The sequence below is a fragment of the Phymastichus coffea genome, unplaced genomic scaffold (genome assembly GCF_024137745.1).
Source record: "Phymastichus coffea isolate CEN01 unplaced genomic scaffold, Cenicafe_Pcof_1.1 PCOF00167, whole genome shotgun sequence".
Classification (NCBI taxonomy): domain Eukaryota; kingdom Metazoa; phylum Arthropoda; class Insecta; order Hymenoptera; family Eulophidae; genus Phymastichus; species Phymastichus coffea.
Genome location: NW_026706978.1, coordinates 147954 through 172992, shown reverse-complemented (window position 1 = coordinate 172992; position 25039 = coordinate 147954). Strand labels below are relative to the sequence as shown.

At 40.3% G+C, this 25039-nt stretch overlaps 1 protein-coding gene across 1 annotated transcript in view; it reads right to left on the bottom strand.

The window, feature by feature from the left end:
- Positions 1-25039, bottom strand: part of LOC131673090 (nitric oxide synthase, salivary gland-like) — a 328713-nt gene that overhangs the window by 191794 nt on the left and 111880 nt on the right. The window contains exon 3 of the mRNA XM_058950800.1: positions 10734-10908. Within this exon, the coding sequence (XP_058806783.1) occupies positions 10734-10908 (175 nt within the window). The remainder of the gene's footprint in view (positions 1-10733; positions 10909-25039) is intronic.

Genomic DNA, 25039 nt, shown 5'->3' with positions numbered 1-25039 from the left:
AGGTCCGGATGTCACGAAGAACGTGAGTGCCGCATCGACGAATTAAAAGTAATTTTCCATTTAAGTCGTGTAGCCATTTTAACTAACGTACAGATTTTCAACAAAGAACCGGTGTTACAGAAATTCATTTTTGCACGTTCGATGAGATTGGTAAATGAGTAAATGTCAATACTACGGTCGACCGGATAATCTTAACTCGGCTTGTATATCAAAACAATAGAGTTGTATCGACGTAGACGTATTATTATCTCAGTTCGGTAGGTCCGGATATCACGAAGAACGTGAGTGCTGTATCGAAGAATTAAAAGTAATTGTCAATTAACGACGTGAAGCTATTTCAACTGAAGAGAATGTTGTATACAATGAACCGGTTTTGCAAAAATTCATTTTTCCTGGATTCGACGAGATTGGAAATTAAGTCAATGTGAAAACTACGTTAAGAACAATCGTGTTCGATCTACGTAGACGTATTATTATGTAAATGCGGTGGCTTACGTGACTGGTCGGTTTCGATATCACCAAAAATATGCAATCGAAGCGTGAAACGCCGTATCGAAAATCGCATTTGCGTATGTTCGATTTGACAGCTAAATCAGATTATGGATTTCTTATAGCTATCAGTGGTATATGCACACGGTTCATAGGTCGGATGGATGGGTTTCAATGTAGCTGAATTTATGTCCAACTAGATTCCGGAACATTATGTATTAAAGTGAGTGCTATATCGAAGATTAAAAATAAGTCTTAATTTAGGTCTTGTAGCTATTTTAACTAAAGTGTATATTCTCAACAAGGATCAGGTGTTACCGAAATACATTTTCCCGCATTCGATGAGATTGGTAATTAAGTCAATTTGAATACTGTGGTCGACCGGATAATCATGTAACGGTCCTATTTATGAGCTATTTATTAAATCACTGAATTACTGCAACTAGTCTAACGTATCTATGTGTTTATTCAAATCAATACATCAAGCGGCGCTACCTCACTGTTTACGCGATTGTATACAAATAAGAGTCGAGTCAAAATAAACAGCGTGACGTCACAAAGTAATAGATATAGATATAATGATTTTGGATATTAAGAAAAATATGTTAATTAGAGATAATTTTAATATAACAAAGTATTTATTATATAAATTTAAGTACGTAGATTCAGAATATAATAACACAAATTGCATTTAATTATGAAATAATAATGAATTTTAATATGCAAAATTGATTTATTTATTACGCTAACAATATGAATTATTAGAAAAATGTAAATATGCAAAGTGAATAAGTATAGAACATGAGTAAGAATTGGTTTCATTAATAACAGCTGAATAATAACTGTTATTAGTAAATAAACAATTAATAATTTATTTAAACAATATGCTGTATATAGAACGAAAGTATTAATTTTATACTTGAAAATGATAGCTTTATAATTTAGGAATCTTAGATAAATAATCTAATAATTGCATTATAAGATTAGGAAAAACCGTTACAAATATGAAAAATTAGTTATAATTCAAATGTTATTAACTAATTTAAATATTCATTTTTGGAAAATACCTCTAAATTGAATCAACTATAAAGTTATATAGAAATGTATTAATTTTCTATTGTAAATATTGTAATATCACGTTAATTAACTTTATTAGTTAATAACTTTTGACGACATTATTTGCGATTATTGTATATTATATAAAATCAACGAATAACAAATTTTGTAAAGCTTACATATGTAAAAAGCTTAATATTAATGATTATTTACGTGTAAATTAAGAAAACTCATTACTCAAAATTCGCGAATGTATCTCGAATGTTCGATGACATCTCTCCTACAAAAATAAGCGGGAAAATCTGTGTATAAATAGGCCCACCTTTGCACAGGCTAGCATTCACTTCTAGCCTTGCAAGGTGAGCGCAAGAGTCTGAATAAACTTGGCTAATACCTAAATTCTTTCTCTCATTGTAATTAACTGAGCAAGACTGTTCCTTCCTTATAATTCGAGCTCGACTTATAGAACATCTCGCGCTATAAGAAACTTGGGCCGAATTATATCCTATCTAAGAAAGACTTTAGTTCTGCTTATGGGACAATTCGCACCATAAGAAACTAGGGCATTGTCTGACTTTCCTTGAAACATTGTACTTATTACCTATTATACTCGTATATATTTGATTTATTTATTATTGTTAGAATACATTTGATTTATCTATTTATTTTATTGACAAGTAGAGTAAAATTATTGGAAACAAATTCTTACTCATTAGCTAGATATGAGAGTTCGAATTATTATTATTTATAAGTGATACAAACATCACAATCTTGACATGTCTTGAATATCAGAACAATCGTGTTCGTTCTACGTGTTCGTATTATTATATTAATTTAGTGCGTTACTTGTCTCGTCGGATTTGATATCACGAAGAATATGAATTCGACAACGTGATGTTCGAACTATCGATGTATCCGTCTCGAATCGTGAACCGCCGTATCGAAAATCGCATTTGCATATATTCATTTGGTCAGGTAAATTACATTATTGTTAGTATTATTATTATCTTTTAATTAGTATTATCTTTATTAATTACTTTAAAAATTACATTATTTTAAAACAAATATTTGCTCTACATTGAGTATTAAGTATTATATTTTGTGTTATATTTGAAAATAGGATCATTAAAAATACAATTGTTCTTCGTGTAAAGTATCACACATATTTAAATTGTGAGCGTACAAGGCTCAATTAATAAGTTTGCTTTTCATTTCAAAAAGCGCAGAATATTTTTATATAAAGAAAATAAGTAAGTAAAAAAATATTTGTATTCTGGGTGGTCAGGGAGTGGGTGGTGCCTATCACCGATTGTCCAGAGTGGTTCCGTCGCGACTCCTCGGAGCTCCTAGAATCCGCTGTTAAGGTCCTCCCATAGAGGTTATAAATGTAGAAGGCTGTATAAGTTGGTAAGCTATATGCTGGTTAGGTGTGCCTTCAGAGAGGGGGTAGTGTCTCTAGCTTGCTAAACTATGCTGGCTAGGCGTGAGCCCTCGGAGAGGGAGCAGCATCTCTAGCTTGTCAAGCTATATACTAGCTAGGCGTGTACACTGTATAGCGTGGATGCTGCGCTCTCTCTCTATCTCTCTCTCTCTCTTGCTTGCCGTCGACAGTAAAGCGTTCAATATGTATATGCTGGCTAGAAGCAGATCCTTGGAGAGGGGGTAGCGTTTATAGCTTGAGGTACGCAGACTAAGCTATATGTTGGCTCGGCGTCTCTCACTCTCTCTCTCTCTTTCTCTCTCTCTAGCTTGAAATGTATATGCTAGGCTAGATGCTTGCTAGGGCTGCATCAAGGTTATATTGAAAGACAGATTTCAGTGCCTCACCCGCACTCAGCTCTCCAAGTAGTCTTTCCCTACGTTCTCCACCGATCCATTCTCCCACTTTACACTCTCCCATCTCCTTTAGAAATATTTATTTGTAGTAAGGGGATAATCTAATTATTAGCAATTATCTCTCTATTTTGAACACTTGTCCTCGTAAATATATTTTAACCTAGAAATGAGAACGTTGGCATTCAATATATAATCTATTTAATTAGATGTCTCTGCAGTCGCCTCTCCACTTTTCAGTATAAACTACTCCTTCTATAGGTTACAGCACTGCGTACAGTAGTTTAGTGTCGCTACAATCGCCTCCAAATTTTTCCAACAGAAGCTATCCCCTCCATAGCTCACAGCGCCGACGCCTGTAACTACCGATGATCCTGACGGTGGAGTTAAGGTAGATAACTAAACGTTTGTGAGGTACAAAGAGATTTATTTGACTTGTAGAAGTTACAGGAACAACCTACTGTTACGGCGGTTAGAGCGGTACTGCCTGTAGTCGCGATCACCGGTCGAGGCGACGGTGCGTCGCTGTGCGCTAAAGCGGTGGTCGCTTGATCCCTACACGCCGCTGCGAACAGCGCCACCACCTGGCTTTAAAAGTTAGTCCGTTTTAAGAAAGAGCACAGTCTGTTAAGACCGTCTGTAGCCATAGTTGGTAGTTAGCAGTAGTCTCTATAGACTCCTAGTAGTTAGAAAAAATAGAGATCCTGTATAATTCCTAAAGTATCTTAAAGACAACTATTAATTTACATAGTAATTTACTGAGATCTCAATAAAAATGTCTTCAATTTCATACTTTGAACGAACAGTAAAATATTTGTGGTCGGTCTATTATAAATCTCTTGTCAAAAGAAGTCGACGTAGATAATTTTATTAGATGGAAAAATTTAGCAAATTCGGCTTTCATTGTTCTTAATCAATATTTGATGTTGAGTAATTTATCTCGAGCAATACTATAAAAAGGTCAAACTTGTGCTACCCACTCGACTGCTATAGAAACGCAATTTAATAATTTCATAAAAGTCGATGGAACTATTCAGATATCAGAGTTAAATATAGATGAAATTCAAGAAGATGGTGTTGTTTGGAGACCCATTCATTCTACTTTTGAATGTCGTATTAATACTATACAAATTATATATATAGTTATAGCAAATCAGCATCATGTGGATATAAAGTCGTTTTTAAATGAAGTAAACAAACTTTCAAAAAAGTAAATACTGAAATTTCTAGCTATCTACAATGCATTAAAGATAAATATAGAATTTTCATCTCAGTTTATTATTAAAAAGAATAATGAAGAGGATATTCAAATTAAATATTTTAACACTAAAAATCAATGCATTTATAAACGTAGTGATCTAATTGAATGATTTGAAAGAAATATTAAAGACGTTTTACCTGACGTTTTGCCTATAAATATTGATGAATTTCAAGAAAGGGAATCTGGTTGATCATTAAAGACTATTGTTAGGCTTACAGTTAACATAAATAAACACAATCCACTCAGCTTTTTGCTGACGTGCGAATAGTTTAGCAGATTTGAATTTTACTAAAGTGCATTTGTTACAAAAGGGATGCGTCGTAAGACGTAACAACTTTATTTCGGAGTGTCATTCACCTCGCGCTTCGTCAGCTGACGTGCGAGTAGTTTAGCAGCTTTGAATTTCACGAATGTGCATTCGTTACAAAAAGGATGCGTCGTAAGACGTAACAGTAGTATCGCGCAAATTTGAAGATCACCTACAACACCTTAAAACCGTGTTGGATAGATTGTGTAGAGCTGGCCTCTCGATTAATCGAGAGAAGAGCGTCTTCTGCAAGCCTAAGGCCAAATACCTGGGTTTGTTGATTAACCGCGAGGGAATCAGGCCCGACCCTGAAAAGGTACCCTCTATCATGGAGTACCCACGACCAGGAAACGTGCGACAGCTGCGTTCCTTCTTGGGGGTTGCTTCATGGTACCGTCGATTCTTGAGTGACTTCGCCACACACGCTCAACCGTTAACGAAATTGACGGGGAAAAAGAGCGAATATGTGTGGGGATCGGACCAAGAACAAGCCTTCGCTGAACTTAAGACACTCATGATATCCGCACCGAGCCTCTTGTTACCTGAACCCGACGGGCAGTACGTGTTGGAAACAGACGCTAGCGCTACGGGAATCGGCGTCGTCCTGATTCAAAGAGTAAGAGACAAAGATCGAATCATCGAGTACGCTAGCAGAGTCCTTAACCCGGCAGAGCAAAATTACTCTGCCATGGAGCGCGAGTGCTTGGCGGTCATATGGGCCATACCGAAGTTCCGCCCATACATAGAGGCGTACCGATTTAAGGTGGTAACGGACCATAACAGTCTGAAATGGCTGTACAATCTGAAGAACCCGATTGGACGTCTGGCCCGATGGGCCTTACGACTGCAAGGCCATACTTTCGAGATCGAGTATCGAAAGGGGGCAGACAACGTGTTACCCGACGCGTTATCACGCGCTTTTGACCCCACGAAGGCTGAGGTTGGCGCAATGGACCAACCGAAGTCAGGGGACGACGCCTGGTACGCGGAACAGTTCCGGCGCATCGAGGACCATCCGGAAGACTACCCGGACTGGAAAGTAGTTGGCAAGGTGATGTATCACCAAAAGCCGAGCTGTGACTACCAAGGCGAAGATGGGTACGAGGACGCATGGAAGCATCTCGTGCCACCGGAAGACCGCAAGGCGGTCCTGTTCGAAAGCCACGACCTTGAGACTGCAGGACATTTGGGACGCGAGAATACCTTCGCCCGCGTCACCTAGTCCTACTATTGGCCAGGGATGTACGCGGACGTCAAGGGTTACGTCCAAAAGTGTCAGACTTGTCAGCAGTGTAAGGTCGAACAGCGGTTGCCGCGGGGGCTTATGAGGGATCGGATGTTGTCCACACCTTGGCAAGTGGTAGCGGGCGACATCGCCGGACCCTTTCCAAGAAGCCCTCGAGGGCACGAATACGTATTAGTGTTCATCGACTTATTCACGCGATGGGTCGAGTACTTACCCATACGTAGTGCCAATGGTAAGACGATCGCGAAGGAACACCGGGAACGAGTGATCCTCTGCTTCGGGGCGCCTAAGTTCATCCTGTCCGATAATGGCACCGAGTTCCGTAATCAGCTGGTAGATGGGTACCTGAGAGACCAAGAGATAAACCGAACCTTTACGCCGACCTATACCCCACAAGCTAACCCTACCGAAAGGGTTAACAGAACTTTGAAGACGATGATAACCTCGTACCTGCGAGGGAATCACAAGGAATGGGACCGAGCGTTACCTGAACTCGCGTTCGCGTTGAACACTACTGTCCATAGTTTCACGGGAACCAGCCCTGCCATGCTCAACTACGGTAGGTAGCCGGAAGCCCCGAACACCCTTCGGAGACGAATGGACGAGCTTGTAGCTCGAGAAGAAAGTTTGCTCCGAATCGGACAATGGAACAGGCATATGCAGAATAACCGCTTCGTTATTCAACAAGCTCACGAAAGCGCTTCGGACGGGTCCCTGAGGCAGGCGAGATATTATAACGCCAAGCACAGGACCCCCGGCTTTAAGGAAGGGGACTAGGTATGGAAGAAGAATCGCATACTGTCCAGTGCAACGCAGGATATTTCCGCGAAGTTAGCGCCAAAGTTCATAGGCCCATTTATCTTCACGAAAGTACTCGTACCGCCTTGCCAACCAGCAGAAAGAGGTCACGGAATTGGTCCAAGCCAAGGACCTCAAGCCCTACTATGGACAGGAGGACGACTTACCGGAAGATGGAACCGAGGCGACGAGCATCCCGCCTACTGCGAGCGATGCGACGATACGCGGAAACGGGGACGCGAATACTACGGATAACACACTCCGGAATGATAACGCGACAATTTCGAGCCCATCTCGTCATGCTCCTTCCTATCCCTCCGACAAGATCCCAATAATCACCCCCTCAACTAATGCGGTAAAGCGCCCACGAGCTAGACCTCGCAGGAATGCACTAACCACACACACTACACCGAATCGACAGAATCCACGTATCTCCCGTCCTATTGTCGGAAAAAGAAAGAGAGGTAGATCGCCGAGATCGACCGTGGATGCATGAGGCCCTGCGAACGAAGGACCTGGGAGACCGACGCAAAGGACCCCACCTTCAATCCCGGCGACGAAGGCCCTGGGCAGCCGAACAGGCGCCCTCCTTCGATACCCGAGGAAAGGGTCATAGATACTGACCCACGTGACTGTTACAGGATGAAGATCACCTTCGAACAAATTGAAGAGGCAGCAGCCGCCCTCATTAAGCTGGACCTAGGTCCTGCCGTCGAGTGGTTAGTGCACGCCGCCCTGCACCTCCTCGGTAAGAAGAAAGAAGAGGAGGAGCAATCACGGATACCAGCTCAAGCGAGCTCGTCACCCGTGATCATCGAGGAGATCGACGACGAAGAGTCCCCGCGTCCCTCATCAGTGCAGGGCGTCGTGCGCGCTGAATCGACGCCACTATCCGGACCACCAGCGGGGGCAATCCCCAGGAAGGTCCGACCGACCTCCGTAGGAACGCAGACGGAGGGGACCTTCACCGATGCGACCTGGCGCCCCAGGTTCACTAGCCAGGCGTCCTCGCCTGGTGAACGAACCTGAGAGGAGATAGTGGAGGGTTTGAGGGAGGTTGAGCAAAGCTGGATGACCTTCAATACCCTCCAGCGAGCCGTATACGCGGAATACGACGCGTATACGGCTGCGGGTCACCGCCCCGGTGATATGGATCGCTGGAGTAAGGTGGTGACCTGCCGGCGCCAGTTCGCAGATGCGCTAAAAGAAGTCCAGCGCCGTCACCGCCAGGCCCTCGAGGGCCCGGTGAGTGACGCACGTGTTGGCCTCTCCCAGCCTCCAGTCGTCGGATCCAGACTAGCGGCTCCGGAGGCCAGGTCGAAGGCCACGACACACCGGGGCCCGCGGACGTGCAGGGTAAACCTGGTTATCAATGTGGACGGCAGCAATGGGGGTCAAGCAACGGGGCCCATCCACATAAATCTTGTGGTGGGGTCCACGGTCGAAAGACCGCTGTGGTCCGCCCAACCCTGAACCGGCAGGACGGATTGCCGCTGATCCCCAGGGAGCGAGGCCTCCCTCGTGGCACCCTCTCCCGCGCACAGTAGGACCGGTGTCCCCGCGTCAGGCAGTACGTCGATCTGGTCCAGGAGAGGCTGGGATGGGAGGCACGCGGTCACCCCCCGCTGGAAGCAGAAGGACGGGAGATGACCAGCGACCAGCCCGATTGAAGATCCCTGCCCCCGTGGGATTAATAAGTTGCTCAGAATATCGCAGAGAATATGACCTTTTATTATCCTTTCCCCTCCTCACCTCAAAAGGAACAGCGATAATAATGTTATCGTCGAGGATCCCATATGTCCAGACTGGAAGGGGGCTGTGATGGTAAACGTCGTATTAGCGCTAACAGCCCAACTATACGGCTGTCGGCGAGGGCAGCACCTGCCGGTTGGGGTGAAATGTATTGAGGAAATTCGGTACAAGACGCGACGGAACGCGCGCGAATGAAAACGAACCAGTCGAGGATTTGCTTTCGATACCTCTAGCCGTAATTAAAAAGAAAGAGTCTTTCCCGAGTTTTCCGGAGTGCAGAGACGAAAGGAGAGAAGCCGTGCCATAGCCTAACGGAGTGGAGTGCGGGCTAGTGTGCGAGTGAGCAGTTTCGCCATCGAGGGCGAAACTGAAAACGCGAGATACCTCGCAGCAAAGACTGACTTTTCCGTAACTGGGGTGCGAGCGTTTCCGCTTTCGTGCTACCGTACAACTGATAACAAGGTAAGCTGGCCAGCTTAATTTTGCGAACGCGATTGAGTTGCTAATAATTAATCTCTCGGGCTCCGTAAAAAGCGTGCATGTAATAACTCGGCGAACAATGAACGGCGAGCGATCCGACACTGCATGTTGTTGTCGTGCGCGCGGCATGTAAACATAAACACGCGGGCTGAATACAGTGTAGTATTAAGAGGCAATAAACGATTCCGTATGTGATATTAACAGTATTTTCGATGTATTTATTTCACGTTAGTAGATAGTTGGTTGACTGACACCCGTTCCCTCCTGCTTTCCGGTTTTCGTGTTTGAATGTGTAGGTAATCACGCGCGCTTTTCTATGCGATCGCGCGCTTAAATTAAATAAACGGTATTAACCCTGTTACAACATATATATCAGATTGGACTGTTACAATATGTACCCTATTTGTTTTCATAACATTATAATATTAGCAAGCTTGCACAACTCATGTCACTATTTAAGTAATGTGCATATGGCTATCAAGGACCTAGCTCGAGAAATTAGGTAACCGCCCTTAGCCAATAAAGAAATCAGCTCAAATAATTCTTTCTCTTTCCCTCCCGCTCTTTCTCTCTGTTTCTCTTCGTCCCACTCTCTCTCTCTCTCTCTCTCTCTCTCTCTCTTCGCCCCTCTCTCTCTCTCTCTCTCTCTCTTATGTTTGTGCTATTATTCTTCTTCTATTGAATTTTCTACTTTTTAATAATCTTGTCTTTGACATCGAACTCTCACGTACATCTACGCTCAAATTTTTGCAACCGTCAACAAAGATATAACAATATACACTACTCTCCATGGGTACAAAATTAAATTACATACAACCCACGTTAAAGCCTATACTACTCATATTTTTCATATTGCAACGGTAGTCGAGTCGATTAGTCGATACGTTCGCGATTCGGTAGTACTCGCGATGCTAGAGCGAACAATTAAGAGAGAGAGGGAGCGCGCGAGAGTTTAAAGTTCAGTTAAGCCTCAGCTGTTGTGCAGGAAAACCGCCAAAATTTTCTCTCCTGTTTTGCCGTTTGCCGAAAGATAGTTAATTAGTTTTGGATCCGTACGTAAGTGACAACGAGGTGCAATAAATAAGCAGCCTAGCCAGCAGCAGAGAGGACATTATCATGTAGCAACTGATTTGGTAGTAAGAAGAACCAGCGCAGCCATTCCAGGGTGAATAATTCGTTTGCCAACAACAATTACAACTGATCACCGTAGTTACACCGTAGGGTAAGTGCACTTCCCTTTTTCTGTGCGACAAAGTCTGGTGACTTAAGGTGAGTTCAACTCTGTTGGAAAAGGAGACATTGGAACGAAAGTATAATACGTAAAAGCGAATACACGTATACTCATACGTGATTAACGGAGCGGCGGTTAGCTCTGCATCTTAGGAGATTGTTCTTAATTAAACCCAAGTTGCATCAGTTAATCCACCTCGTTAAAATATATAATTTATATATACGAGGATTATTGAAACAAAATCTCGATATAAAATGAAATTTAAAAAAATTTTACTCACGTTGAAGACGTCTGTTGCCCATTTTTGAAATGACTGTTCTTGACCACACATTTCATCGCCTTGAAATAAGTTTAATAGCCTCTCACCTCCTAGTTCACCAAGTAGATTGTCGACATATCGGCCAAATGCACAAAAATTTGGATAGGCTGATGATCCTAATGCGAAAACAGCAAACCTAAAAATCATTAATTTATTAAAACCTATGACCTATAGGCGACCAGGAAATTCGTAAAATCGTTCGAAGCTTTGCGTGTGCTATTGCAGCTCTGTAGCATAAAAGAGTTTATTAAAAAATTCACATCTTTGATTTCAAATTAAAGACTAGTAGCAGTCGTTATTAAGATGTTTTACAACAACGGTTACGCAGAACCTGACGGTTTTTTGAAAAGAATGCTCTTCTTTATGTTGTAATCTTGAAAAAAAAATAAAGAATAAGCACATTTTCATTAGCGTAAAATTTTTTTTTTGAAACTGTCAAAAAGGAAAAACAATACTTTGAATATTTAACATCGGCATTTTAATTTATATTGTATTTTAGCTTAATTTTATTTTCAATCAAAAGAATCACATTAATTTTTATACAAACGGTGAAAGATTATTTTCCGCACATAATATTTCCGAAATTTTTTCATTCAATTTTTATTTTCAATATAAAATAACTTTTCCAATATTGATTGAATCTTCATAACTAACCATATTACCGACAAAAGGAACGTGTTAGTTAATGATGAAATATGAATCTCTGATCATTTATCATTTTTTATCTATATTGATATTTTTGTAGTTAAATGTCAATTTTATTCGAACCGAATATACGAGGTCTGTCCGGCAAGTATCGGGCCTACCTTTATATTTTCGTGCTAGGGTTATTCTTTATCATTTGGTGGATGGCATCCTTCAAAGTAATCCCCACTTGATTGAATAATACGGTTCCATCGATGTTTCCACTTTTCAAAACAGTCCTGGAACTCACTTTTAGGGATAGCCTTAAGTACATTCATCGCATTGGTTTCAACCGTTGTTTTGTCATCGAATCGGAGTCCTTTGAGTGGTTTTTTTAGTTTTGGAAACAGCCAAAAGTCACAAGGGGTTATGTCGGGACTGTATGGAGGTTGTCGAAGCAATGTGATATTGTGTTTGCTCAAAAACTGCTCCACAAGATTGGATGAATGCGCTGGCGCATTATCGTGATGGAAAAGCCAGTCACCACTTTCCAAAAAGTGCTGCCATTTTCTTCTTACTGCATCACGCAAACGTTTTAAAATTTGAACGTAGTATTCTTTATTGATTGTCTGACCTGTTGGTGTATATTCGTGATGTATAACACCTTCACAATCGAAAAAAACAACATTGCTCCAACTTTGACGTGCTTTTTTTGATCTTGGCAATTTAGAATGCTTCTACTGTGAAGATTGTTGTTTTGTTTCAGGATCATAACCATAAACCCATGATTCATCACCTGTAATAACTTCTAAGCACATTATCATCATTATTGACATTTCCAGATTGTCCAGAGCGATTTCTAAGAGAATGTTCTTCTGCTCTGCTGTGAGCAATTTTGGAATGAATTTCGCACACACGCGTTTCATTCCTAAATTTTCGATTAAAATTTCTGAAATGATAGTTTTCTCGCACAGTCATACGACGATCTTGTTCGATTGGAAGTCGCACCCGCTCAATATTATCTGCGGTTTTTGTCGTCGAAGGTCGGCCGGAACGAGAATCACTATCGACAGAAGTGCGACCATCCTTGAACCGTTTATACCACTCTTTTATTTGTGTTTTGCTCATACACTCGCTTCCGAAGGCCTTTTGCATCATTTTAATAGTTTCCGAACTCGTTTTTCCGAGTTGAAAGCAAAATTTGATTCAAATTCGTTGATCTTGTTTTTCAGTCATTTTTGACAATATCAAAATTCGACGAACGCGAAAAATGCACTGTAAACAAAGACACGCTGCGCATGACGTCCGGCAGGTGCCAGTAAGTAACCAATAGATTCGTGAGGCTTTACTGTTAACGTTTTTGTCCGGTAGAGTTCGCTCTAACACTATGTCGCGAAGATATAAACGTAGGCCCGATACTTTCCGGACAGACCTCGTATAGCTATAGAAAAACTATTTCAATTTTGTAATTACAAAAATGAATCGTGCCTAACAATATTATAAATATGTTTTATTTATGGAAACCATCATTTTCAGTACTGCAGTCAAACGTAACAGAAATATGGTATGACCAAATCAAAAAACTGCAGAAAGCTTCGTTGAAAAAAAAAGTGCAGGTTCCTCGTTGAAAATAATTTATGCATAAAATTATAATAAATAAAAATTATGCGATAGCAACATTTGCTAACAGTTATTTATGAGTTATAAAGGTTTATGAACATGAAATTGTATCAATTTATAAACTATAAACAATTTTGTACACTTTTTTAATTGATTTAAAAACTGTTCATAACTGCTATTAATAGCATTTTTTTTTATGATTGTAACGGAGAATTACGGCCTGGCCGTTGCTCTTCGTCGAGATATCGTCAATGCCCGTGTGCCTTGTCTAGCTGAGAGTGTGCGCCGATTGAGGACACTCATTGTTTTGATTTTTCTGCTTTGCGGTGCGACGGCGGCGACGGCGGGCTGGAGGGAGAGCCCGAATTCAAGCGTTGGGCAGCGAGCGAGGAGATATAGAAGAGAGAGAGAGAGAGAGAGGAGAGATAGATATAAGAGCGAAGAGGAGAGAGAGAGTGACAGACGCCGGCAGAATTACGCGCGCACCCTGTAATGGCGAGGAAGAAGAAATCGTCAGTTGGGTTTGAGCCTTTGGACCGATCGTTGCGCGCACAGTTTATCGAAATAGTTTTTTGTGAGTTTACCCACTCCCTCACCCATAGTTATTGTGAAGGATACGCAGCGAGAATGGTTGTCAAAGACGAGTTTAACTGCGAGTGCAGGGGATCTGGCGAGGTATCGCGGTTTGTGCGCGTGTGCACCCATTTTGTATTGCTGAACAGAGGAGATTTGCAACATTAACGAACAATTATAACGATAACAATTAACAAGAATAACAACAACCATAACACACACTCAACAACAAATAACAGAAACAATAGCTAACTTAACAATAACTAACAATAGTAATAGCCACAATAATAATAACCACAGCAACATTAACAATAGCAATAACAGTATTAACATCTCTCTCTCTCTCTCTCTCTGCCGGTGAGTAACGACACGTACTATCTACGTTCTCCGCAAACCTTCAATAATTTAAATATTTTCTACGCATCTCTTGAGCGGCACATCTGGCAGGTGGTTGGCCTCCTTCACGCTGGAATGGATTTCCTAGTTTAAAACTAAAATAAACAGGCCACTGGTTGATTTTCATTTCTGCTCTCACAACTTAACCTCACTTGTCAATTCAATTCAAGACTCACACCTTCCATCGGCTTACTTGCTCACCATGGAGAACGAGCCTGCACCAAGATATCAGCATTTTTACAAGCTACTCTAATCAACATGCACTCCAGCTTTATTTACGGCTACCTGCACATCCTGTAAACGACCAGCTAACATTCAAAATTGTCTAAGTATAGCTCCACTGTCTTTCAGCGTACATCTCAGTCTGTCTGAAATTTATCTACAAAAGTGTCGCATACTTAAATCATACTTAAATCATTCTTTAACGTAAAATTTGTGAAGTTTTTGTGCTTATAACAATACATATTCAAGTGAATTGAGTCAACGACAACAAACAGCCGATCATCGCTCCTTTTCTCATTTAACATGAATTTCAAAAACTAAAGCGAGTAAATTCATGGTCGCGCCGAGTTATCATCTGCGCCTATATTTGACAGCACTCGTGTTCGTTCGTTTTTCATCTATTTTATATCATCTGTGGCAAAGTGTCTCATCTCATTACATTTTATATTCTTGTCATCGTCTTTTTGTCTTAAGTCTATCCGTTTTCAAGTTCCATGTAACGTCTACATCCTGTTCAAATTTAAATCCGTTGTTTACATTTTGTAATCTCGATGCTATCGTCCGAGTGTATTTCTACCACAGCGATCTATGTCACTTGCGCTATTATACATAAGCTTCTATACTCTGTCTACTACTCTCAGTCGATAATCATTTAAATTGCGTCAAATTCAAATATCTTAAATCTTAATTTTCTTTTATATTGCTTGTTTCGTGTAACGATCTCGTTCGTTTTTTGACTTGAATATGCTTGCATAGTTTGTCGTTACTTGTCTGATTGATTTATCTCTCTGTCACACGTATTCAAATTCAGGTCAAGAGATTTCTCATTTCAATTTTTACATAATTATCAAACCGTTTTCGCATAAAAATTTTTCGCTTTCTACCCATTGTACACTAGTTTATATATATCTCCGGATTGATTTTATAATATTTGTCTCATGGTCTTGTCCACTTGCTCCGTGTGTGGCGATGCACTGAGTCGTCAGACCGACAGAGTCTTGCAGTGTGTTCATTGTGCCAAACTCTCTCATAGTTTTTGCTCGGATTTAGCACTCTCCTCTGATCCATCTGTTTTCTCTTGTCGCGACTGCTTGTCTGTTCCAAATTCCACAACCATTCCAAATCCCACTGCTCCAAATCTTATCCCTTCTGTCACATACTCGTCATATAATACCACAGATTCTCTGGCTTCCACTCAACCTGCTCAAAATCGCAAGCGTATTGCCTCGCCATCTTCACCATCTTCATCTCGAGTCACCAAGCTCCTCTGTCCTGCGAATCCTTTGTCTACCAGCCCTTCCACTCTTTCATCACCAGCTTTACCTGACAAACCACTAATTCTTCCTCGCCGTTCCAGCCCCGCCATGGATAACACTGCTCCGGCTTGGTTTTCTCGATTTGTCGAGAATGACTTTAATGCCCTTCGTAACGAAATGCTGGACAGGCCTCTGTCCTCACCAGGGTAGAGCGCGTCGCTGACGATGTGAAGACATTGAGGTCCTGCCTGGGTTTTAAGGATAGATGTGAGCTGCTGATTTTGGGCCTTCCCATCGAGTTTACCGGAACGCTGGAGGACGCCGCCGGGCTGCTTTTTGATGCAGTGGGCTACTCAAATGCCCGCAACCACATAGCCTCCACCAGAAAATGGACGCCCTCTCGCTCTCCCCCAAAACAAAATGACGTTGCTGCACCGGGGCCCTCCAGTTCTCTCACAACAACAGCTTTTGTGGTCCGAATCGACTCTACTGTCTCTCGGGACATCCTGATCGAGAACTCGAAGAGGCTTGCTGGCAAGACGGCTAGAGACGTGTTTGGTTGTGGTTCGGGAAACCCCATTTTCGTTCGTCAGTTGCTGCCTCAACCCCTGCATAACCTGTTTGTCAAGGCTCAGGCCCGTAGTCGTGAGCTTCGGTATGCCCGCCCCGTCATCTCCGGCATGATTATCCACATGCGTGAAAATATTCGAGCTCCACTCATCCCTGTACTCTCTGAAGGCGACCTTGATCTTTGTTCGCCGGCTCCTGCTCGAGATGGCAGGCCGTTGCGGGGTCCTCGTCCTATTGACACGTCCACTCATGCTACACCTTTGAGGGCTTCATATCATCCCCCCGAAAAATTGCGCTTTGCTCCCCGATCGAGGCCACCGGTCTCATCCTCTAGTATTGCTCACACCACTAATATTACCTCCGTACATTCAAATTCAGCTACCAATTGTTTTAGCCCAACAGTCTCACAATTCCCCGTCCAACCAACAAATCTCTCCTCAAACCCCCCTACCACATCATGACGCCATTCGGATAACAGCAAACTCATCCACTGCTTTCTCTCTAGGCCACATAAACGTCAACCGTCTAAACTCTCCTCGTCATTTCGATCTCCTTGAAAACCACGTACAGTCCACCCATTATGATGCTATAGCTATCACTGAGACTTTCCTCTCGCCTGACATTTCAGATTCTCATCTTGCCCTTGACAACTTTAATTTCTACAGACTTGATAGGATAGGCAAGCAGGGGGGCGGTGTTGGCATCTATGTTCGATCGCACCTCAGTTTCGACATCTTGACCACTTCAGACCCATCTTTTGATAACACACCTGAATTTATTATCGGCGAGATTAAATCGCATCTTACAAAGCTGCTGATTGCTGTGGTCTATAGGCGCCCTGCTGCTTGCTCTCCCTCCCACTTTTTCAACTGCCTTTCAATTTACCTACCCCTTTATAACAACGTTATTATCACCGGCGACTTTAATGCTGACCTCAAATCTCTATTTCTTCCTGATACCAAAGCTTTACCGTCTCTTCTCGATCTTCATCGTCTCCACATCGTCTCTACACTACCTACCCATCATTGTCTTGACCTACATCCGCCCTCTCACACCACCCTTGATCTTTTCATTGTAAACGACCTTAATGCAGTCCAGGCTTTTAGCAAATCCACTGCTCCATTTATAGCTGGTCACGATTTCATTTCTCTAATCTACACATTTACATCCACAACCCCTGCTCAAAAAACTATTCTCACACGAGGACTGAATCACGTGGATCGGTCGGCGCTCGAATCAGCACTGCACGACGGTTTCGCCAACTTGCCTGCCCTACAAACAGCATTATACTTCCCCACGAAATCTCAGCCATCAACTGACCACTTAAATAGCCAAAACCTTGCCTGCCTAGACGACTCAGTGCGTCAGTTCAGCGAGGCTCTCCTTAAATCCTTTGACCTTGTTGCTCCTCTCAGACAGATTACTTTGTCGTCGAGGCGTAAGCCTTGGGTCAGTCCCAGCATTCTCTCGTTAATGAAACAGCGAGATCTCGCTTACCGATTGGCCTGTTCCACCCATTCTCCCAATGACCTTTCCACGTACCGCAGGCTCAGAAATGACATCTCAAACAAACTCGACACCGCCAAAAACTCCTTTATCGCCAATAAGATTTCTTCTGCCAGAGATTACAAGGCAAAATGGTGTGAATTGCGAAACCTGGGCATCACCAAAAGATCTCATCCTTCCCCCTTCAAGTTTTTTTCCCCAAATTCCCTAAATTCCCACTTTGCAAACATAGTAAACTCTGCTCCTCCCATTACATACGACTCCTTCAATGTACTCGCATCGGGTACTCTAAATTCCACTATTCCATCCATCATCTTTGACCTTTGTCCAGCCACACGACAGGAAGTTTTGGATGCTCTGAATGTATCAACATCCAGGACTAAGGGATACGATGGCTTATCCACTAAAATGATTAAACTTGCCTCATCCTCTTGCATTTCCTCTCTTACTAGGCTTGTAAATCAGTCCTTGACCTGTGGCCTGTTTCCTACTTCGTGGAAATGCTCTCTCATTACTCCATTGGCCAAGATACCCTCGCCCGCTTCCTTATCGGACACTAGACCGATTGCGAGACTATCTGAGGTCTCTAAGGTGTTGGAGAGACTGGTCCACAACCAGCTGTCTTCCTATCTCGACAGGCATCATTACAGAAATCCACGTTAGGCTGGTTTTGTTAGACATCATAGTACCCAGACAGCCCTTTTGGGGGTCCTGGATGATGTTCGTAGAGCCATCGAGGACCGAAAGATCACTATTTTGTTACTGCTGGATTTCTCCAGGGCTTTCGATGTAATTCCCCACGATCGTCTTCCTCTCAAACTTCGAAACTCACGTTTCTCCGATGGAGCACTTCACTGGTTTTTCAGCTATCTCTCAAACAGGTCTCAGGCTGTTGTCGACGATGAGGGAAATGTATTTGACTGGCTTGGTGTTTCCACTGGAGTGCCTCAGGGCAGCATCCTGGGACCTCTATTGTTCTCTATGTACATCAAAGATCTATCTTCGACCTTATCTTATTCTAATTATATGATGTACGCTGACGACACTCAAGTCTACCTGCATTGCCACCCCTGTGACCTGATCTGCGCCCTTCAAAATCTCCAACTAGACGCTCAGTCTATTGCAGACTGGGCCCTACAAAATCGGATCCCACTAAACCTATCCAAAACCAAGGTCATGATATTAGGTAGTGACCATTATGTCAGGGCCATTGATGTAAACGCCATCCCAAAAATAACAATAAACGGCATTCCACTTGATTATGTCTCCTCCGCGAAAAACCTAGGTATAACCCTAACGTCCACTCTAAACTGGAACGATCACGTGAAAACCATCCTTAGAAGGGTTTATGGATCCCTTGCCTCTCTCCGATTTTACAGGAAATCTCTGTCCATCCCCCTCAAAAAACAGCTAGTGGAGCAACTGATTTTCCCTCATTTCAATTACGCCCCTATAGTTTTTTTACAGCTTGACGGTGAGCGAGTCCGTGGGTTGCAGGTTGCTCAGAATGCCTGTGTACGCTTTGTGGTCGGTTGGATCCCATTCATTCCCACCATCTCCCTTGACTCTCACATCACTCACCACCGACTCGCTTTAGGTTGGCTCTCCCTAACCTCGACTCGCTACAGAGCCCTTGCAACTCTTGCTTATACCACCATTTCCAGGGAGTCACCGTGTTACCTGGTACACCATATCTCACGACTACTAGATAATGCTCCTATTCGTCGCTCAAATCGCCTTCTCCCATCAGTATTCGAGTATAAGGCTCCTCGCACCGAGGCATGGAACTACTCGTTTGCCATACTCGCTCAGCGCATTCTTAACGCCCTCAGCGTCACCAGTTTTTCTACGGACCAAATCTCAACATTTAAACACTGGATACACAGCATTCTCTTAAACCAGGAAACCAAATTATGGCTGCAGCGCGCTACACACGAAAAACTAGAACTAACACCCAAATTTTCCACATATCCAACTGTTCCCGAATCAGTAAACGTCACTGCCTTCGCTCCAGACTGCGGAACCTCTCATAAAAACTTGGTTTTGGATCTATGGTTTCTAAAACAAAAAACCTAGTATCTTTCTTTCCCTTCTCTACCTTGATCTACATCTCATCCACCTTGCTTAAATAGCCATTAAACCCTATCCCTGGTATACCCTCATTTGAACTCTTCCACATTAAACATCATCCTCGTGCTATAAATCTATATACTAAACGCTTCAACTATTAACTATTATAAATGTGCGTTATCGCCATACTTTTGTGATTTTGAGCGCTTGAAATCACTGCATCTCTAGTCTTTTTCACTGAAAACATAACCAGAATTTTAACATTTTAATATTAGCCTCATCCGCGAGTCTTTCTACTATTTATCTTAATTTTAAGTTATCTTATTTACACCTTTAATTCTAAATCTACTGTTATTCACTCACATTCGTCATATTAAATTGTATTACTAATCTCTTACTATTAATTCTGCTGTATTAGTCTTGTTATCTTAATATTACTTGTAACTGTTTATTTTCTACGGCTTATCAACATGTTTTAATACTGGCGTTTACCTTACGATTGCTTTTCACTTATGTTTTCTGATGCCACTTGTATTTTTGTATGTCCTGGCAAATCGTCGGGCCTATATTCTTTAAGAAACTGTTTCTGCGTTATCTTAATTATTTATTGTTTTTCAATATTATTTATTTGTTACAAGTTGTTTTCACTTGTTCTTCTTTTTACATATTTTATTTGTATTGCCTGTATTATTTCTACACTGCCAGACGGGGTGTTACCCCATGGCGAAATAAAGAACCTATCTATCTATCTATCTCTCTCTCTCTCTCTCTATTGCGGATGGGCGCGCAGTAGAAAGTCCCGTAGATCACATAGAGTAGGCTACTGACCGGTGCTCACAATGGTGATGGAGGACTATAACGAGCGACTCTCGTTATATACTAGTAATTATTATATTACATAATTAAATTTTGAATTGAATAAAAAAAAGACATTAGCGAATGGTTTAGATTTTATCAAACATCTAGCTTTATTACAAGAATAATTTACTTCACTATTTTGTAAAAATCGTTCTATAATGTATCATTAGGACAAATCGATGTCAGCTAACTTTTGATTGATCTATCTGAGGAATCATTGAAATTCGGTTTTCGAGTGCAATAAAAAAACGTAAATAAAAATTATATTTACTCGGAGACTGGTTTTCTCAATTATTTGTAAAAAAGAGGTATCTGTTATGAAAGTGTGATGCTGAACTCATAACGGTAAGAGCCCTGCGCATTCTTCACTGCGGTAAGTACAAGTTACTTACTGTGAAAATGGTCTGCATTAATTCTTTTTTTCGTGCAAAAAATTTGGTTGACTCACTGCTAATGCCTATTAGATCTACCTTGAACCATTTTCTTTTAATTTTGTATTCCAATTTTTTTTCATTACATCTAACTTGTTTATTTTTACACTACACCGTATTTATTTTCCGCTATGGTCACAGAAAATATTATTGTCAAATAACAGCTTCGATATCAGTAATTTGCTGACAGCATCGGTTTGTTCCAATGATACATCATAGAACAATTTTCATAAAATAACAAAGTAAATTATTTTTGTAGTGAAGCTAGATATTAAGTAACATATGAATCATTCGCTAATATCTTTTTTTGTTCTATTTAAAATTAAACAATTTCATAATTTAACTGTAATATTTATTTTAAAAAAGGATAGTTTTAGCGGTGTGGCGTCGTGGCAACAACACAGTTCAGGTGCAACTGAGGCTTGGCGCAGTCTCAGGGTTTCGTTGTCGCCAGAACTGCGATTTCTCGTCTAAACTAGTATGGTACTCTAATAAAAACTTTTTGGAAAGGGAAAGTGCCACTAGTCTTTATACTTTTACCTTTTGGATTTTAGTCGATCGTAGTAATCCAAAGACGAGACGTATCCAGAGTCCTATTTATTGTAGAACCCGGTTTCCCTGTAAGAATCGTATCTAGAATCTACCAATAGTAGTCTCTAGATATCAAAGAAAAGAATTTTTTTAGAGATTCGCGAGTTAATTCAGAGAGGTAGAAAAGAGACAGAGAGAGAACCTAAATAAATTTCTTTAGCTTATCACTTTCTTTTTCCTTTTGGTACGTTCTGGCACTCTAGTCGTAGCAAGCTCTTTGGCTTCTCAGTTCGTCATTTGCTTCTTGGCGGCTTCTTGGTCCTCTTGAGTCCATCTTGGTGGCAACATGAATACCTTTTAGGTCTCATATGGCCCGTTTTATATCCTGCGGTGGTTGGGAGGCAAGTTCCTCTCTCGTCCTCTTATTTTTGGGAAGAGTAGAGCCGGAAGTCGCTTGCTAATTGGCTTGCTAAGCTCTTTCGATTTTTCCTCATTTGGTCTCCGGGCCTTAACCTATTAATGCCGAAAAAGCCTAAAATCTTAACTTTACTTTGCGTTTATTTTTGAAGTACTTACACATCAAGAATATGTCTATAAATCACTTACTTTACGTTTTTCAGGTCGCTCTACATTATTCTAAAGTCCAAATGATGATTAGATTTCAAGAAAAAAATATGGCGACTTTTTTCAAAAAAAGCACTGAAAATTTGTCGAAGAGAATTTAAAAATCAAATTTTCTATCAAAATAGCATGTTTTTATTGAAAAAAATGAGCACAAGTTTGCACAAATATTTTACACTTTCGAAATATTATCTATAAAAATTAAAAATTCCAAAATGTACGTCTTAAAATGGCGACGAAGTAGAAATTTCTTTTTTAACTTTAGAAGCGTTTTTCTCAAAAACTAAAAACTTTCGCGAAAAATTTCTAGAAACAAAAACGTCTTAAAATGGCCATAAAATACTCTCAAATTTCTTCAGATTTTTTTGAGAGAATTTTCGACTTTTTGGAAAATCCGGAATTCATTCGTTAAAGGTTTTAATAATTTTGTTCTCAAAAACAAAAGATTTTAGCGAAAAATTTCTAAGAATAAAAAAGTCTTAAAATCAATCAGGGAACACTATAATATAGACATTTTGAAAAATTGAATTTTCCAAAATGTCTCTAAAAATTTAATCTTGGAAATTTTATCGAAGAACAAGAAGAAAGATTCCATCACGATATAAGTGTAATGAAGAATCGATACCAACGAAAATGCGAGGTTATCATGATAGCAGACTTTTGCTGGATGCCGAAAAGTGACACTGTGAGGAACAGCAGAAAAAGAAAAAGAAATCCTTTGCACAGGTCATTTGAAGAAAAAGGAGTTCGGTACAAGAGGAAACAGAAGTGGAGCAAACAGAGTCGGTGTCATAGAAAAAAAGAAAAAAAAACAAAAAAAAAGTCATATTTAGAATAGATAATGAACTTCTTGAATGCGATGATTTACGTTTTCTCCTTTCTCAAAATATTTTTATTTTTTAAGCGGTTTTACAAGATTTTGACATTTTTTCAAAGTTGTGGGGATATAAAAGTCAAGTACTCACCAGATCTCATTTTAAAGGCCAATAATTCACATAAATCATACATAAGATATTCAAAAAAAATGTATTGCAACTAGGTTATGCTATTAAATGCAAATTTTCAGGATATTCCGTGATTTTTCACGATTTTTCGCGATTTAAAAAAAAATTTAGGGGTGGTGTTTGGGGTAAAACCAACCTCGGATTCGGATTTAGCACGTTAAAGTACATAAGGACAGTTAGGTCTGATTTCTTGAATAGATCACTTTTATTTTTTTGTGTGCCGATGTAATTATCTGCAAAAATCCTCCTTTTTTTGAACATTGTATAGAAAATAAAATATTAAAATTTTTTATCCAGCATACAATTGATAATTCAAAAATATGGTCTAACAGTTTTCTTAGAGTACTCCCACACAAATGTTAAGAATTTCTTCGATAGTGTCGAGAACCATAGGATGCATAAGAGTCGCTTTGAATATTAGTTTAATTGACAGAAAAAAACGTAATTATCAATAATTTGACTAATAATCATCCAAATTACATGAACTGCGGCACAGAATTTGAAAAATAAGTAAATAGCTATACATCCCAAGCTGATGTGGCATTTGAATATAAAAAAATTATTTTTTGGGTAGAGAGCTACCTTAAAATGGAATACCCGGTATGTACATAAACAATTATCGGCTGTACTTTTGACAAGCATAGCATACATTTATATACTTTGACGTGCTGTATCCGAATGTAAAGTTTCTTTTTCCCGTAGATACCAAAAAATCGATTACAATTAATATGCTGGTGATATAATTTTTTTTCCATTTGATACTATTGGATATTGTATCGCAACGTTGCTAAAAATGAAATATATGTAAGTATAAGTTATTACCACTGTCATAGGCCAGCAGTTTTCATGTAAGAATCCGCGGTAACCATAATCTAACAAAAAAATCATATAATGACAATGAGCTATTTTTAAACTACAACTTTTTCAAAGAAACTTTCCAAGATTTTTCCCCTACTATACTATTACTACAATTTTCTTAATTGGGAATTATTTGTGGCAATCCAGGTAGATATCGACATAGTGTTATTAAACCGAGATTCACATGGAAATATAGGTAGAATCGAAGTGAGTTTCCATTAATTTTGCATAGATTTGTGTAGATTTCTATACGGAATTACGTGCGTCGAAAGAATCCATCAAAAAATTTTCCAGTGGGATTTGAAAATAATCCTACATCTAAGTTTCGACGAAATGCATTTATGGAAAACACTTTTTTACGACCCACGTAGATTTTGCAAAATTTATATAGGTTTTCTGTACAATTTAGGCGAATTTTTCATTGATAATTTCGAAAAGAGTGATTCGCCCTCACTACCAGAGTAGACTTATCATTAAGGCTTTGATAGTATTATTATACGACTACCACAAATTTTAGTGAGGACTTATATAAGTAGCTAATTCACAGATTTTAATACAGACTAGAAAAGGCCATCTGGTGGTGGAAGTACCAACTGAACCTTTTTAGAGTCGCCGTATTTTCATTGAAGGCCTAACATGTACAAATACGTACACTCGGAAAATACATTAATTTTAGAAAGGTTATAGCTCTCTTGGAGCTGCAGATATTACTTTTATAGTATATGGCATTCTCTAGTCTGTAGTAAGATCGGTGAATTGGCTACTTATAAAAAACCGCACCAAGATATGTGGCATTTATCTAATAATACAACCAAACCCTTAATAACAAGTCCACTCTGGTAGTCAGGACGGACTGCTTTTTTAGAAACTCTCATTCGGAAATCCTCTTGAACTTTAAAAAATCTATATAAATTTTGAGAAATCTACATAGATTGTAAAATATACTGGTGTAATACATAGATATATGTCGAAGGAACCTATATCTATAATTACATTAAAATCTCGTAGGAAAATTGGTTTATGGATTTTTTCAAACCATGGAAATCCGTATAGAATAACACGCAAATCAATGTGAACTCATATGGAAATCTAAGTCGAATTTTAGGGTAATTTTCATATGAAATTTG